Source organism: Pungitius pungitius, chromosome 16 (assembly GCF_949316345.1).
Source record: "Pungitius pungitius chromosome 16, fPunPun2.1, whole genome shotgun sequence".
In the NCBI taxonomy this organism is placed as follows: Eukaryota; Metazoa; Chordata; class Actinopteri; order Perciformes; family Gasterosteidae; genus Pungitius; species Pungitius pungitius.
Window position 1 is genome coordinate 12,236,077 of NC_084915.1, and position 17,502 is coordinate 12,253,578.

At 41.9% G+C, this 17,502-nt stretch overlaps 1 protein-coding gene across 3 annotated transcripts in view; it reads left to right on the top strand.

Moving 5' to 3' along the window:
- cadm2a (cell adhesion molecule 2a) overlaps positions 1 to 17,502 on the top strand; it is a 159,557-nt gene that overhangs the window by 93,034 nt on the left and 49,021 nt on the right. For 2 of the 3 annotated variants that reach the window (XM_037467569.2, XM_037467572.2), the window contains exon 3: positions 14,256 to 14,282. The exons of the other annotated variant lie outside the window; for it this stretch is intronic. In XM_037467569.2, the coding sequence (XP_037323466.1) occupies positions 14,256 to 14,282 (27 nt within the window). The remainder of the gene's footprint in view (positions 1 to 14,255; positions 14,283 to 17,502) is intronic. 3 annotated transcript variants of the gene reach the window in all.

The window sequence follows — 17,502 nt, forward strand, 5'->3', positions numbered from 1 at the left end:
CGGCACTGCACACACCCAACAATGTCAGTGATGGACAGGAATGGTTTGAGGGATGGTGAATGTGCCTCTCCTTTGACAAATGCTTCTCCACATATGTGTGTGTGTGTGTGTGTGTGTGTGCGTGTGTGTGTGCATTTGGCCAGGCATGGATGCACGTGTGTATTCCGCAAAAATAAATGTTTTGTCTCTCGTGGAGCTGCTCCTAAGGGAGGACAGAGCAGCCGAGTGAGACTAACAGGCGAGTCTAAGTGGAAGTGTGCTGATGGGTCTAAGTGGAAGTGTGCTGATGTAGGACGTTACTACATCCTGTTAAAGAAGGAAAGATATTTGATCATGGCCTCCAGGCGTCCTTCTTTCAAGACAGCACTATAAATGTCTTTGCAGACGGTCAATGTCTGTCTCTCTACAGTTGCTCTAATTGTCTGTTTTTCAGTGCAGGAGAATCACAAGGACTTTTGTTTTCTCTCGACTATGTGAAGACCACATTGAACAGAACAAAGTATCCATTGAATGTGAACTTTTGCACCATGTAATTCAACCATTGTGTTACTTTACTTTACTTTTTATGTTGATTACTTTCCAACCAAGAACATAATGGTGAATAGTTTCTATAATTGCACACAAAATGATGACTTTCCTTCATTTAACTTCCACCTTTTTATTGACCATTAGTCACGTAAACAGTCACTGGATATTTCAGTTGGTTGTCAATCTAATTAAATAGATCTACACCACGGGGTGTAGGCTAAGTGAAGAAGACTGAGAAAGACAAAGGGCAGACAAAAGACATTAACTTGGTAATTGATTTCTTTGAATTTTTTTTTTCTGTCAAGTCTACACTCCAGGAAATATTACCCTCTCATTTAACTGTTAAATTAAGTTCCGCTGCTGGCAGAATGTAACCGAATTTCATAACAGATCGTTACCAGCATGGAGGTGCTTTTTATAATAAGCATACTTATATTTCATTTTCATATGTAAGTTTGAAAGATCAAACCAGAGATTATTCCAGCAATAAAATGAGGCTTTCTTGTTTTTTTAAATTTCAATTTATTGATACTAAAGGTTTATCGCATTAAATGCAAAACCATAAAATAGTGCTTTTCTTAATTTTAAATGACTTAAATATGTATATCTTAATATTTAGTTATTGTTAAACCGTTTGATCTGCATGTATTTGCAAATAATAGAATGTTTAGAATAAATGATCATGCTGCAAAGGTATTTGCTATTGCCTAGACAGTAATTGTCTTTTAAAATATAACATGAATTAGAACAAGAACATGTTGTTTTAAGTTGGTCCCTCGCTCTTTGTGTTTCACACCATGATAGAAATGTCAAAAAGATTTGTCATGTTTCTATTTCACAGCAGATTTATGCATTCAATTTGCTCTGGCCTTTGTTTCCTTTGTATTATAGAGTAATTTGGCTAATTCTGAGACAATTTAGCAAAGTGCAGGAAAATGTCAACTAAGGTCAGACATTTCACCACATTAAATACTTCATTCCCTGCATATTTTCCATTATTTTGACTGACTTTAAAACATCAATTTGGGTTATTTGAATAAGGACCTTTTTTGAGGTCAAAGGATGTTTTATGCTTGTTTGTGCTCTTTGTAAAAGCAGTAATGATATATAACAGTTTTTAATCATTGCAACATAGGTTCTAACAGCAGGTGTAAATAATACAAATCATCTCTTCTTGAGATTTTTGCTAATGTCTAATTTATGGAAATTAACAAAGAAATATAGGTGAAATTATCTTAAGATCGTTATTAAGTATTTAGTTGATTGTTTTGAAGTGGCATTAATTACATTTAAAAATGCCTTTTAAATTAGTGGATTTTGTTGATATACAAATCACAATTTGTAGTCCTTCTGTGTACATTCATACAATCTTAGTCTGATTTGACCACATAGATGGTAAAATTCCCAAATCACTTTACACATCTACACCAGTGATGATTAAAATATACTCCATTATCTATAGCTGAATTTAGAATTTTTCTAAATTCTACTCACAATGACTTTTTTTTTAATTTGACACCACAGGCATCACAAGTATCAAAATGTATCTGCACGATCATCATGTGTGCACAGGGCCTTGTTTGTATTGTCACACACTCACACGGCGTTTTTTCATTAATGCTTGTCTTATCACATCCAACACTGAAGCGCTGTTTGTGCCTTGAATTGATATTTAATGGAAATGTAAGGAAGTAGTTATTCTTAAGACATTCTCAGCATGACATAATTGAACAAATAAACATCTCTATTAAGCAATCCAATGTACTTATCTCCCGCCGTAAGTGCATTATAATCTATAATCTACTATTAGGATGGGCCGAAAGGCCTGAAATTACCATACAGTTTGGAGAAAGGATTGCAAGGAGTAATTGTTGACAGCTCTATTGAAAGTGGGAGTCGAACCCTGACTATCCAGCACCATACAGCATACGGTTGCACTTTTTTACTATTTTACTGACTGTGATCATCTTTTGGGAGGATTGTCTTTATTGTCCACATACCATATATCTATATCATCTCCTCATGCATATGTGGTGATGAGATGCCATTTTGTTCTTTTTTTTTCTATAATCCCATGATGTGTGTGAAAGGAAGGTGAGAATCTGCAGGTAAATCGTGAAATCTCCAACTTTTAACTTCTCTAAATAACGTAGCTCAAGTGCAGCCTTCACTTGCACTGCAGTGAGTGGCGAGCTCTGACAGCATCACACCTCGCTGAGCCATCTCAATGTGTCTCCTGGTGACCAGGGCGCCGTAGCGATAGCCGTCGAGCTTCATCCCCACCACTGCCGATTCGCAGGAGTTGACAGGTGTGATTGTACCAAGTGAATACTATATAAAACATACCCATTCATTAAATCCCAACGGAGCGTTCCTCTCGAGCATTATGTATGCGGTGGCCTTTTTCCCCGAGTTGCCAACTGACAATCACCGCTTACCACTCGTCTATGAGAGCGCAGCCGTGTGTCAGGGAAGTGACATTTGAATGGCCTCCTCACTCACCGCGCGGTGTTGAGGTGTCAATACCTTTGTCTGGCACTGACAGAAAGTCGGCTGTGACGGATATGACATTGCAGCTCCTTGACATTGTTGCTCCCCTTCGAGAGGTCCGTAGGAGGCCGCACCTAGACCCCCCCCCCCCCCCCCCTCCCCCCTCCCCCGGCGCACATGCACGCGCGTGCACAGTGAGTGAGCGTGAAGGCGTGAAGCCAAAGTGGCATAATCCTTCAATGATCCTGCAGGCAAGTTGTTGAGCAGCCATTGTGTCCACGGCCATTAACTGGGCGAGGAGAGCATCTTTGAGATGGTAATGCCGCCGCGCGGCCAACACAAAATGCCAACTGCTAATCAGCCGCGTGTGTTAGAGGGAGAGGGACAGCGAGAGAGGGCGGCCATTAAGGCTTTTTAAACAATTCACACGGACAATCTTCCTCATTATTTGTGTGGAGAACCAATGATAATTTAGCCCGAGCCAATAATTGGGTTGTGTTGGGAATCTCATGGAATGCAGTGGATGCTCAGTATTTATGTGAACCTACAAGCAATGAACAATTCCAGCCCATTAAACAATAACTGGAGCACAATTACTGGGTAGCTGGTGACAGCAAGTTCAAGCCCAAAGGTGCAACTACAAAGAAAGTGGTTTTTTTCATCTAGGTTTTTGAAAATGACCCAAACCCCATTGCTAAACTGAAATAGAGAGCAACGTTTTTATATCTTTACAGTAAATAATGAGCTTAATTTAGGCTCAAGATTATACGACATTACTGAATAGTTAGCTTATAGCTTTTTTCATATTGTTGATATTTGACATGTAACTACTAATATTAGCTTGTGGTTCACCTCTAAATATCCTCTGCTCTTGTGTTTCACCCAGTGTCGTGTTTCAGCCCCTCGACACACATGCAGCCAAGCAGAGGAGAGAGGGGTGGAGATGACGTAGCCTGCACCCGTTACATAATAACATAGCTGGAATCATTTCAAAGTTTAAATCATCCTTGGTTGACGTTTAAATATTCCAAAATAACATTTTCCCCAGTGAGGAGGGATATTCCTTAAATAAAGTTGCAGGTAACTAATGCCATGATTTGATCACTTAGTATATATTTGGAATGTGTTCTGCTTCTTTCAAAAAACGTGGGTAGATCCCCCCCCCCCAAAAAAAAGTGTATTATAGGTACTGCTCTAAAAAATACATTCTCAGCGATTTTCATACAGAGCTCGCTCCTTATGTTGCTCTGTAGCATCTGTTTGTGTGTAGGAGGTTTCCACCACTCTAATACCAATACACACAATAATGTAGCGCTGTTATATTGCTCTTGTGCAGTACATCCTGCTCCAAATGGTCGCCATCTGATGCCACTGGACGAGCCTCCTGCAGGGCCCTGAGAGTAGGCAGAGCGCGCGTGTGACTCTGAATGCAGTAGCTGTCTGCCCTCCGTGGGTTTTTTTACGGGTCGACGAACTGAAGTAAACGGAACGCTTCGAGCCAAACGCAGCAACACGTGCATGCCCACACAACCATGTTCAGCATGGTGCATCGGGAAGTTTGGGCACATTGTGCGATGCACTGTGATGTTGGGGGTGGACGTTTAACAGATGGCGCCAGCTATCTCCCAGGATAGTAATGTTCAATTATCTGTGTCCAATTTACACTTTCGTAATGGGTGAGAAAGACAAGGAGGGAGGAATGGGAGAGAGAGAGAGAGAGAGAGAGAGAGTTGATTAAAATGAAAGCTAGGATACATGGGAAACCTGGTGACAATGACAGGAATATGAAGTTATTTTTGTAATAATAAGTGGTGTTATGTGCATTGTCCTGCGAGGGGCTGCATCACGTTGTAGCACAGCTGTGTCCACCTCCTCCCTCCCCCTCCCCCTCCCCCCATCTGTCCTTGCACAGCTCCCAATGGGCTGCAGCCTGTGGATAGATTTAATAGGGGCACGTTGAGGTCAACTTTAATTTGATGGGGGGGGGGGAGGGGGGCAAACAAGTCACCATTTCGTTTATCTATTTTGTTCAATTGTAACACTCCGAAATAATTAGTTCCTGTTCAATTTGTTTAAAACTGACCCAGATGAGTTCATATTTGTCTTTGGTAATTGGACATAGCTTTTTTTTTTTTGTTCTTCTGCAAATTTAAGGTGAGGCATGAAATGGAATTTGTTCATGTTTTCTAGCCTTTAAAAAGGTAAAATTGTGAGGCCATGTGTGTCCTTTTTTTCCTAAAAATGAATCTGTAAAAAAAGCACAAGTATATTGGTTTTTTATTCTGCCCACATGTTAGACTAAATTTGATCAATAAAATCAGATTAATTTAAATACGCAAATGAGAAATACAGAAATGAACAGGGAATCACTGTCATTTTGTCGGAACAGTTGGGTGGTTTAAAAATACCGATGCAACACCAAACCAAGCAGGTCACTTCCAAACAAACTGCCGTCTCAAGGACAACCCGGCATGACTCCTGCCAGGTTAGCCCGGCAGGAGGCAAGCGCACCCACGCAATCACACAAAACAGGACAAAACAGATGGAGGAGGAGGAGGAGGAAAGAAAAACCTCGCAGAACGCAGACTATCATCAATAATTTAAATCAAATGGACAGCTAAAATAAGACAAATGGGATCACTGCAATTAGTAAATAGCAGTTTCAAAAATAGTACACTTTTATTTGGGGGGGAAACACATTTGTCACCTTGAGTTTTAATGAATTAATTATCACACCTAACCCTGAACTTGCCTGTAGACGGGTTTTGTTGTTTACATCGATCCCCCCCACTTGTCTCATGGCTGCTCTAAATGAGTCCTATCATTAGTAAACATAATTCCACAATTCATGTGTAAGCTTTCCATGCAGGACCTTCGAAATAGCGTGACGTGACAACTCACTGCACAGTACTTGCAGCACTTATACCAATGAGACCAGATTGATGGGTGATTACAAATTAAACATAAAAACATTAGTGTTAATTTATTAATTAATATTATTTATTTATTTAATTTTCTTTTTATGTTTTCTTTTTAATGTTTATTCTATACCCCCCCCCAGCCCATAGCCTTCTATTTTAGAGTTAAATTGTACATTTTTCTTGTCTTGTTGTCTATTCTCTCTTTGCCTTACTCTCCGATGTTATGCACAACGTTGCCTTGTCGAATCCCTTGTATGTCGAACATATTTTGGCCCCAAATGTTCCTGGTTCCTGATTCCTGATGAGTTGATTATTTTAAATTTTTTAAGTAGCAGAAGGGAGGATCAGAGCGGCGGATCCTTTTAGGAGTCCTGGGCGACCTGGTTAGCGCGAGTCGGTTTAACTCCTGCGGGGAACCCGTGTGTTGACGCGCTGCTCACCTCATCTCACCACAGCACTTTCATTAGAAGACCTGTCCCCCTTGTGCTTAGTGATATATTTTGTGCGTTAATGTGAATAACAACACACACAGACTTGCTTGAGTTGTTCTGAAGAAAGACATTATGCATAATGCAAGCTTTTGAAGTAGATTGAATGCCTTGACGCAAATAGGCCACGGACAAACACGCAAGGTCACCCATTTTACACCCCCCTCTTCTCCGTTTGTTGTTTTTTTTGCTTCCACCCTTCTACTTGCTCTCACAGCTTCTCGCGCTGGTCCGCCCACGGACGGGACGGCACGTGGCGCACTGTTGATCGGTGAAGTAGGGATGAAAAAGGAAGAGAACGCAAGAGGAAGCTATACTGAACTGAACTTGAAAGGAATTCAAATCCCCGCGTGTCTTTCAGTCTTTTCTTCTCCCATTTAAAGTGGCGGTCGGTCTCCACGGAGCCGCCGCCGCCACACCGAGGGCCGGCTGTGGCCGCGATGCCCTTCGGGTCGCCTATTGCCATCATTACCAAAGACCACTTGCACTGCGGCAGTCCACTCACACACACACGCACACTTTTATGCAAGAGGGCCACGCGGCATTTCGCCTCTGAGCGAACTCAGAAAGATCTTAACACACACACACACACACACACATGCACATACAGTACATGCATTCATTAGGGGTGCTAAGCCCCACAGGTCCCGAGCTTTCAGGCCTTCCTGTCGGAAGTCTATTCTCTCCTTGACCCCGCTGGAAATCCCCAGTGGCTGAAAGAATGGGATATAAAGGTGATGTTTTGGAAATGGGAGGTAACAGTCTGGCAATGACTGAGGCGGTAACAATCACAGGGAGCTCGCGCTGTTTGATGCCAAATGGTCCCTGGAGGGTGAAGCTCACCGGTCAGCTCCCCATAGAGACACAGTGACCACTTGGCCAATTTACCATCATGCCCGCCTTTTCAAATGCAACACTGCACAAACATGCCTTTGTTCACTGACCTTTGAATAATTCAGCTTGAGCAAAATGCTACGACACATTTTTGATCAAAGTCTGACTATCAAGGGGAAGGAGGCCTTTTTTCAGGTGCCGTGTTCCTCTCCACCAACGATAAAAGCTCCCCTTATCGACAAGATCTCAGACTAACAGTAAGGATAAAGCCATATAAGAGAATTCCTCATAAATATAAAACAATTCCTAGGATAGAATTAAAAAAAAAGACTACCTAATACCGAAAAAGCATTACAGCCCCATATCCCCTCGCCGTGGAGGGAGGACGTTTTATCTGGAGGTTTTCCCTCGAAATCTCCTGTTCCTTCCCCCCCCTGTGACGAATGGCTGGAGATTACAGGCTGGTGACCAGGTATACACATCCACTTCAAAGCTTTGTCTAGAGGAGGCCATTTGTTACCCCCAAGGCATCTATCACAATATAACTTCACCTTCTAAACTATTCATTTGAAGAAGCAGCGGAAACAAAAAGCATCTGCTGAGTTATAGGCTGTACCTGGACTGTCCATCATCTGACGGCAGTACCTGTTTGACATTGTGCGGTGTGTGTGTGTGTGTGTGTGTTCGTGTACATTTGTGTGTGTCCATCCTCCTATTGCAATTGCCGGTCTGACTTTTCTTGTTGGGGAGATTCATGATTTCGATATCCCCGGGGGGTTTTGTGGAAATTGAAATGTGCTTCTGGAGCTCATGGGGAATATCTTTAATGCTTTAAATGGCAAAAAATATATGGGCTGTGTGTGCATGCGTGTGTGTGTGTGTGTGTACTCCTATGCGCATGCACGTGCCCGGTTTTGTTTTTTGTCGTCAGAGGGCAGTTTTTTTTTACGACATGACCACGGTCAAACCCAAAAACCCGTCGTTGCTCTCGTCTGATCATCATTCATTCTCGCCTCTCTCTTTTACACCATCCGCTGCACAGTGATGGATGAAAACGATGCATACTATATTACCCACAGTACCGCGATAAGACTGGATTGAAGATTTCTGCAGGAGGGATGCTGCCATTGTTATGGTCCACAGGGTGTCTTAGAAGGATTAATGAGATGAGTTTGGTGCTCCTGTCATGTCAGTTTTTAAGAATATACTCATCAAGAATTCATCTTATGCCCAATGGAATGAGTGCAATTTTAAGTATGAGCTGCTTCAAAATAGAAAATGCTTAATAGTCCCAAGGGTCAGAATTAATGTTGACTCTCCTCTTGGTTTCTTTTTTTGTCCGGAGTGCCTCTAGCATGGGACAAACTCAATCGCTCTGATGTTTTCTTTAAAGGGCTTTTATAACAAATAAAGATGGCTGCAACTGCAGATATAACATTTAATTTAAATCTGCAGTTGCAGAGACATCTGGGGTGTTCTTTTTTTCTTTATAGTTCAAAAACTCGAAACTTAGCTCCATCGAGGCTGAAGTCTCAACCAACTTGATAGAGTGTAGTCCAAGACCAGGTCAAGTCTAGTTTGTTTTCAAGACCAGATCCAAAGGCGTGGGAGAGGTCAAGACATGAGCGTCATGGGCGATGGTATCTTTCCACTGCTAATGCTCTGTTCACACAACTAGGATATCAGCTCTTTTCAGTTAACTAGATAAAATAGATAGAAGTTGATAGATAGAAATGCAACAAAAAAAGAATAATTCAAGGAATCCATTTCAAGCCAACCTCACCATTTATTTAGCAAACAGAGTAAATAAACATGATATATCAAGTAGTGGGAAGAAAGATAAGTAGATAATTATGTGCTGTGCACAATGCAGAGTGCCACATGTTCTTAATGAGGCCTGCTGTGTGTGTGTGTGGGGGGTGGGGGGGGGGGGGGGTGATGCGTTATTTTCTTTGCATTCTGGGAGAAACCTGTGAGATAAACAGTTGTGTAGAATTACATATTTTATTATATACACTGTTTCTGCTGTGTGAATGTGTACACCAGAGGGTGTACACATGGCCCATGTTTTTTTTTGTAGCTGTGCTCTGACCTTTCTTGCAGAAAAGCTGTGAAGTCAAGTGACAGAGGAGCTGTAAACCAAAATGTCCTGACATTAAAACCACCAGGCTACTGGCAGTGAGCCCTCTTCCCCATGCAATAACTGTGGATTGTATTGAGACGCTTTTATATACGCACTTTATTAGAACAGGAGGCACTTCTGAAATCACAATTTCTCTCAAGAAAACTAGCCGCACTTGTAAGAATTGTAATGTAAGAATTAAAGCGTTTATTTTCTAAAACCTGCTGTAAAAAATGGAAAAACAACATCTGACACATCGTGCCACACAACATATTTGTTTGTAATTTTGCAGCAGATGTCTATAAAGTTGAAACGTATATACATATGTAGTACAAAGGCTGTTAACATCGCACTCATTGTTTTTTTCACGGTCCATCTGTCTTTTTCTTGTTTAGTTTACTGATTTATACTGTACAGTCGTTTTAACAACGCACGTTTGCCATTTAAAAAAAATATTACTCATTTTACTCAACGTTCTACTGAATTACCAAAACGCAGAAACAGGAAAAGCACACTTAATTCCAATTAACTTGTCAGTGTATTAGGTGTGGTGGCCCCATACGTTTAAAGTATTATTAGCTCACTCAAGCCCGCACCGTATACTGATATACATTTGATTGGCTGAGCAGCGTCACGTGATACGCTTACCAACGCGTGCAAACGGGTCGGCGTGCATCCCGGAGCGTGGAGCGAGTCGCGTAAAGGTCAACATTTCTGTTGGCGGTCCAGGTCGCGCTACAACATCGTCTGGGTCCGGTACCCAAGACCACCTGTCAGTGAGCCCTGCCCTATAGTGTGCATACGTGGTATAGAATATAACAGAAAATAGCCAATTTCAGCAATACAAATACATTTGGAAGCTGTTCACCCTGGATCTCTGATGTGTGTATTCATCATCAGCACGCGTGCGTGTGTGTGTGTGTGTGTGTGTGTGTGTGTGTGTGTGTGTGTGTGTGTGAGTGTGTGTGCGTGCGTGTGTGTTTTATGGGCATTAAGCCTATGAGCATATGATTGTACCATGGACAGGGTGTGTAAGTGTAATCGCATTAAGGAGTGGAAATCAAATATGCTAGATTAAATGACAAAACAAACAGATGTGTGCCCCCCCCCCTGTAATGTGAGAAAACAAGGACGAGGTAGACAGATCTAATAAAGCTGGCAGTATGGTGGCAATAAGCCGAGCTAAGTAAGCTTGATTCCATCTATTAGCACTGTTTACCATCTCCTTTATTACACTGAGATGAATTGCGGCCCTTAGCAAAAGCTGCGCTAAATCAAATAAGATTTAAATAGATTTGCTTGTAGTCGTTCTGAGCTATATTTACGCTGATGATTCTCATGAAATTTCAAAAAGTCACCATTGTTGGAATACATTTCCGCGATGTGTACAAGCACGTCATGGGGTGACAAAGAGGGTGTTAATGTTTTACAGCAATCCGCTCACCGGTGGAATTTTGGTTGTAAACCAGGGGCCTGGAGTACATTAAACAAATTTCAAAGCCGCTTCTCCCGTACGACAGATAAGCTAAACTCTCCATTACGCCACGTGACAGCTCAGAGAGCCTCGCTGCACACATCGATCTCCGTAGGCCTCTCACCGCATGTCAGGCTCTGAATGCATCTGCCACTGTGAAAAAAAGGTAGCCCGAGGCGGCAAAGAAATACGGGAGGGAAAACGCGAGGAAAGAAAAGGGTTGAAAGGGGGGAAAGAGGGGGTTGAGGGGGGGGGGGGGGGGGGGGGGGTATGTGGGGAAAGAGTGAATGTACGAAAGAGCAAACTCCTGAAAGAGCATAAGTTAAAGGGGGAAGAACAGAGATGGAAAAGAAGAGGAAAACAGGAAGGATGTTTGGAATTTAAAACATGTCATCCCTGGTGACTTATACCCTTAAGGGATACTATGATCACTGGTGTGTGTGTGTGTGTCTGTGTGTGTGTGGGTGTGTGTGGGTGTCACAGAAGATGGTGTCTATCACACACATTATTTATTACGGCATTCCACTGACGGTGACAGCAACAGAGAAGAGCTTTTTATTGTAATGTTTTACTGCTCCACCGCCATACATTCACTTTTCTGTCTTGCATGTGTGTGTGTGTGTGTGTGTGTGTGTGTGTTTACATATAACACAATAAAAATAAAAGTAAAAACTTAATTCAGAGCATTTATCTCAAACGCAGGATATTAATCACCAGATATTTGTGATATCTACAAAGTGTATAGAATAGTTTGGAAGTTTTCTTTAGTGTCTCTCTTACTGACTATGTTACATAGTGCCACTAGGGGAAGGAACGATTTTAACTTGACACTGATACAGAGTTGGAAAACAGCTGCTTGATTGCACAGCCAACGGAGCAACTGTCCCCACCTGATTGAACAGTGAAACCAATATTACTGCTGCTGTGTTCCTGATGTGGCTCCACTTTGCTCCACCAGCCACAGTTATTGGAACAGCGGTCCAATGAAGCACTAGATTAAAAATAAAGTTGATTCTCTGTATTGCCAGTGCAATACAACTTTGACATTATAGAAAGTCATTTATTTATTTTGTGCAAAAATATAGCTTGACAGAGCTTTAAATACGTTCAAAACCCTCATATATTATTGAGTTTATTATAATGCTGCTAATGAAAATACTGACAATACTGATTCCATTGTGGCGGTATGGCTGAATCTGATCCCATCCAGGTGCCGGCTTCTTACTGCCTCTTAGTTCTTTAGTGCATCCTGTCCAAACAGGAGGATGGAGAGCGTGTGAGAGGTGGCCATTGTGTAATCAATTTGGAGCACTCTGCTCATGGCACGGTAAAATGGGGGAACGCAAGAGTGGAATGAAAAGTGTTTTGTTCAATTTCAGCTCGCCAGGACTTACCAAACTGTTGTGTTGGTTGCCTGGTAACTGTAATACTCAGATGCACAGAAAAAAGAGAAAAAAAACTATTTTTTTCTTTGTTGCTTCTGTTCTTGCTTTATATATATATATATATATATATATATATATATATATATATATATATATATATATATATATATATATATATATAAATTATAAATATAATAGGTGTTAAAACTATACACCCCTTTTTCTTTCATCCATCTTTCGTGTCCAGTCTTTCTTTTTTTTCCATGGCCATGGACTGGGAGAGATCACAGAGACACACTTGTGACAGGGAACTCTGACAGGCGGGATGAAAGGCGGGAATGAAGCGAGGTCAGACTTTGCCGAGGGAATGTTTCACAAAGCCATCAGGCTCATGTAGAAGGCAGTGTTGGAAGAGATGTGACATCCGCTGCCCCCCTTTCTACGTCTGACCCTCTCCCTTTTGCCCGGTGAAACAGCATCAAGGTGGGACATTTTCACCGGTCACCTGAGTGCTTGTGTGTGTGTGTGTGTGTGTGTGTGTGTGTGTGTTGGCGCATTAATGTGTGCAGTCTTTGTGACAGAGAAATAGTGCAGCTTTTTAAATTTGGTTTTCTCCATTTTGTTCTTCTCCAATTTTGACCGGAGAAGTGACGGAGATATCTGGATCTGGTTAATGCTAAAACCTAATCATGTCCCATCAGCCACTAGAAATTGACTGGTAGGATTCGATGGAAATATATGCATGCGTATCCAGCTGTTGTTTTCTATTTCTAGTCGTTCTTCTGGATTGCTTTTTGACACTGAGTCAGATTGTGTGCGGTCAATTTTTCAGCCAAAACAGAAAACAATATATATATATATATATATATATATATATATATATATATAATTAAATTCATATATGTTATTCACAGGGAGAGTGATTTTTTAATCTGTAATTGTAAAAAAAAAAAGCACAATATTTTTTTACAACCTGCAGAGTGTTGCACCTGCGCTTCCATCCTCTTTGTTCTTCCCCTCTCATTCTTTTCCAGGCACTGTCTCCCTAGAGCTGTACAGGTTTACCAGGCTCACTGGAGGCATTCCAATAGATCCATCAATTTGGCAAAGCAGTGTGTGTGAAGCATAAGAGTGATTCCCTCGGGATACGCACGCAAACACACCGTCACGCGCGCACGCTAATACACAATCTGTGTTGTTTATTTGTCTCTCTTCTGTGTTCCTACCAGCAGGACGTCTCAGAGGTGATGCTCTTGTTGTCCCTTTTGTTTTTGTACATGGCCATATGTCGGCCTTTACATTTATTGTTGAACCTCCCCATATCATCATGTTCTCTGCTACACAGTCCTGTCTGTGCTTCCCCTCTCTGGTTACAGTGCTGTCAATCACAACCTAATAGGACCGTGTTCCAGGGTGCGTCTGGACACACACACACACAAACACACACACACACACACACACACAGACGCCGGCAAATCATTACTCTCTGTTTGTCCACATATAATTGGAGCCACGCAGGCATCAGCTCAGAACGAGATAATCAAATGTAGAATGTTCATGATGTCTTTCATTTCCCACAAAATAAAAAAAATAAAAAAATCAAATGAAGCACATCATGCACTAATCTACATCACGACATCTATAGTATGGACAAATCCTTATGGGGCCTCGCAAGCTCATTAGAAAGCACCAAGCTGCCTTGAGTGATCCAAATGATGTCATGCAACTAATTACAAGGTGCCACACTGTAAGATCTCAATTCGCCGATGAGCCAAGATGGGACTTTCTCGTCCACGGTTGAGAAATCGAAGGGTTTCAGCACTCGCTATTGACACGGAGTGTAGAGACACGCTGTTCCTGCACGTACGCCACACACATACAGGCACACCGTTCCTCCCACAGTTCTCTAATCATTTGCTTTGTCTTCTGTCTGTTCTTTTTCCTCTCCACTTTTCTGGCATCTGCCTCTTTTTGCTGTCCATCCAACCCCTCTTGTCCACTTGGCTACTTCAGTGATGGCTTCAAAAGGCAAAGCTCGAGGTGAGTTGTGGCTGCATTCCCCTGCTATGCCTCATACTCAGCCTTACAAAAGTAACATCTGTACAGTCCAACAGCATTTTAGAACTTTTGAAAAAATAATTGACCGAACATTCATTTTCTTTGCTTTTTCAGTCATATTTTAGATGTCAGTTTTAAAGGGCAGCGGAGCTTTTTTTTTTTTTTTAAGGATGCAGTACTTTTATTTCAGCTTTCAAAAATGCTGCTTGTTTTCCAAACCATATTCAGTATTTTTTAGTAGAAAGACTAATCAGCACTGTGCATGTTTTCTTGTCACATCCAGACAGTGACATTCATGACAAATGTTTGGCTCTGGGTCAAACAGTCTTCAGAAATGGAAGCACCACTGCAGCACTAAGCTGAGCTCGACAGCACGTGGACTCTTAAGAGCGCCTTCCAAGGTCATAAGATGAATTATCGGGATTCAATGGCGTAATATTCCCCTTTACCATTGCCAGGTGGCAGCTAATCGGCATAATCCAAATCGTCTCCATCATCAGAGGACGGAGGCGAAGGGTTTACGTGGGAAGAGATGATGTGATTTCACTCATCCGTGTGCTTCAAATATGCCTCTTAAAACGGAGAATTCAGTCAACCATGATTATGATATCGTTCTGTTTTGTTACCGTCTCTGGCTAATGATTATAGAAGGCAAAGGTCTTGAACACGGTGCCATTCCTGAGTGAGTTAAATAGAAAGGATGAATATCAGCTTCGAGAGCAATTCCAAGCTCGGCTAGACGAAACACATCAACTTGAGCTATCAAGAGATTGGTGGAATGCAGCATTAATATAGATATATTAACATAAAACTCATATGAAAAGCGTTCATTTGCAATTAAAAGCCAATTGAGATAAAAACACCTTGACCTTAAACAAACTTTCCATCTATTAAAATCCTAAATCAAATCCAGTCGACAGCCTTAACGTTGTTGTCTCATTTCTCTTACTGTTCTCATAAGACTCTTATTCTGTTTCTGCTGATGATCACCCAGCGGAGTTGAAACCTCACGTTGTTTTGTTGTTCGCGAGCCTCCTTAAAAAGAAGGAGCGCGTTGACTGGGGAGATTCTAGATGACCGGGGGCAGCTGCCCTGCCGCAAGAACCGCAGCGGTCTTCTTTTATAAAACTGCTGTACAAATAAACAATAAATCCATAATGCATTTCAAGTGCTTGAAGCAAAGTTTGTCATTTTCAAAATATTGGCCATTGTGGAGTGATAGATTTGGTTTATTGCTCACATTCCTCTGCTTAAAATGCCGTCTTCCATTTCCCATCTCCTCCTCCTCGTCATCATCATCATCAATAGCAGCGATGGCAGACACAGCCTCGACATCACATGTTGCGACACTTCTTCATGCAGGATTTCCCGCTTAATTATTGTCGATGATCCCTCCGGACCAGCTGCGTGTGCTGTGTCTGACTGAAAGCTCTCTGTCTCAGTCACTTTTTATCCTCCTTTCTTTAAAAGCCTTCTGTGCTTAACTATCACGCTTTTCTATCTCACTGTGACGGTATAGGAAATCCATTGCTCCCCTAATAGGGGAACAAAGAATGTGTAGTTCAGAGTCGAGCACATGTCTCCCTCCCGCTTCTTTCGATGTTATAATGAGGCTATTGGTTAGAAAACATAACAAGCTAGGTAAGAATTATTCCCATAAGTGGTAGATAAACCACCTCAAAGCACGAGTTCCTCAGCATGTGGCCCTGAGAGAGAGAGAGAGAGAGATCCGAATGGGACTGAAGGAATCTGAGTGGTTAAGGGTATATATAGTATAGCCAATTACTCTGTACACCACAAACAATTAATCTCACCTGTCACTGTAATATTTTTTTTTTTGGTTGAAGATCAAATCAGGTCTATTTTAAGAAAATGTGTGAACATAATGGCATCACTGTCAGCGATGCAGAGGAACATGAAAAAGGACCTCATTAAACACAACACAGATCCCTGCCCGGGTGTGTGTGCGGGGGGGGCTGAGGAGGGGGGGGGGGGTACCTTGTTCTTATACCTGAAGCGATGCACTTTATTAATACTCATTGTAGCCTAGAGCCAGACCCGTGTTGTGAGTGTCAAAGTTCGAGTCCCTGGTACAAACTAACGGTTGTGTAGTAAAAAGGGGTTTATAAAGTCTGACATTAGGAGTCCCCCCCCCCCCCCCCTAACCCCAAATTTGTATCATCCAGCTTGTGCCAAACTAGCTATTAGCAATGTGATTATCCTCAGTCAAGTTGTAGACTGATTTATGGAGCTTGACATGTGGACTTTTAGAGATAGTGATGGAATATCCTCAAATGATATACTTAGCTGTAGTCCTGCAGGGCTTCGCTTTGAGACGAGATCTTCAGTGTCAGCCCTGCCCAGACGCAAAGTTTTCCTAGAAGAGCATCACAGTTTGACACACGAGCTAAATGATAGGAGCTGTTTTTAAAACATACCGCTTTCTGTTCCCTGAGTCTTACAGATCTCCCCAGGGGCGAGAAGCATTTCCCAAGATCTCTCTTAGATGAATAGTATCTATCAACACATCACCAGGCACTAGAGGAGCACACTGTGGCATGTTGATTTGGGGAATTTGACAGTTTTTGGTGGCAGAGATGATTAGTCTGACTTTCCCTCATGAATGCCGCTAGTCTGCGTTCCTTCCTCCGTCACCCCGTGTAGAAAAGTCTGAAAACCAAATAAAAAGAAGTTAAGCGCTTTTTCCCTTCAAATGACTTTGATGACATTTAATGATGACATTTTTTTTAAATGTCTTATCACTATGTATTATTTTTTCTTTCTTGTGTAATCAAGTGGGGTGAAGATGTGGGTGGACGGACGAGGTCAAACACACAACATGGGGGTCCACCATGACACGCAATGTTGTCAAAGGGGGCAAGCGCCTTCTGCTTTCACGAAAACTAGAAAGCCAGCAAGCGTATGTATGACTGCTGATATTGCTTTGCCTTATTTAAAGACCGAATAGAGCTGAATATCTGAGCCGAGATGTGCTCTCCCCCGACCCACAGCACTGCCTTACGTGGCCTTCTGGTGCTGAAAATACACCCAATGAGACTCTGAATTGGATTTTGTATAAATGGGATGAACCGAAAATAACATTTAGTGTAAATTTGCACTGCTCCCTTTCAAACAGCACTAGTGACATTAGCAACACACACACACACACACACTGTATGCAGTCATTTTCAACTACAGAAAC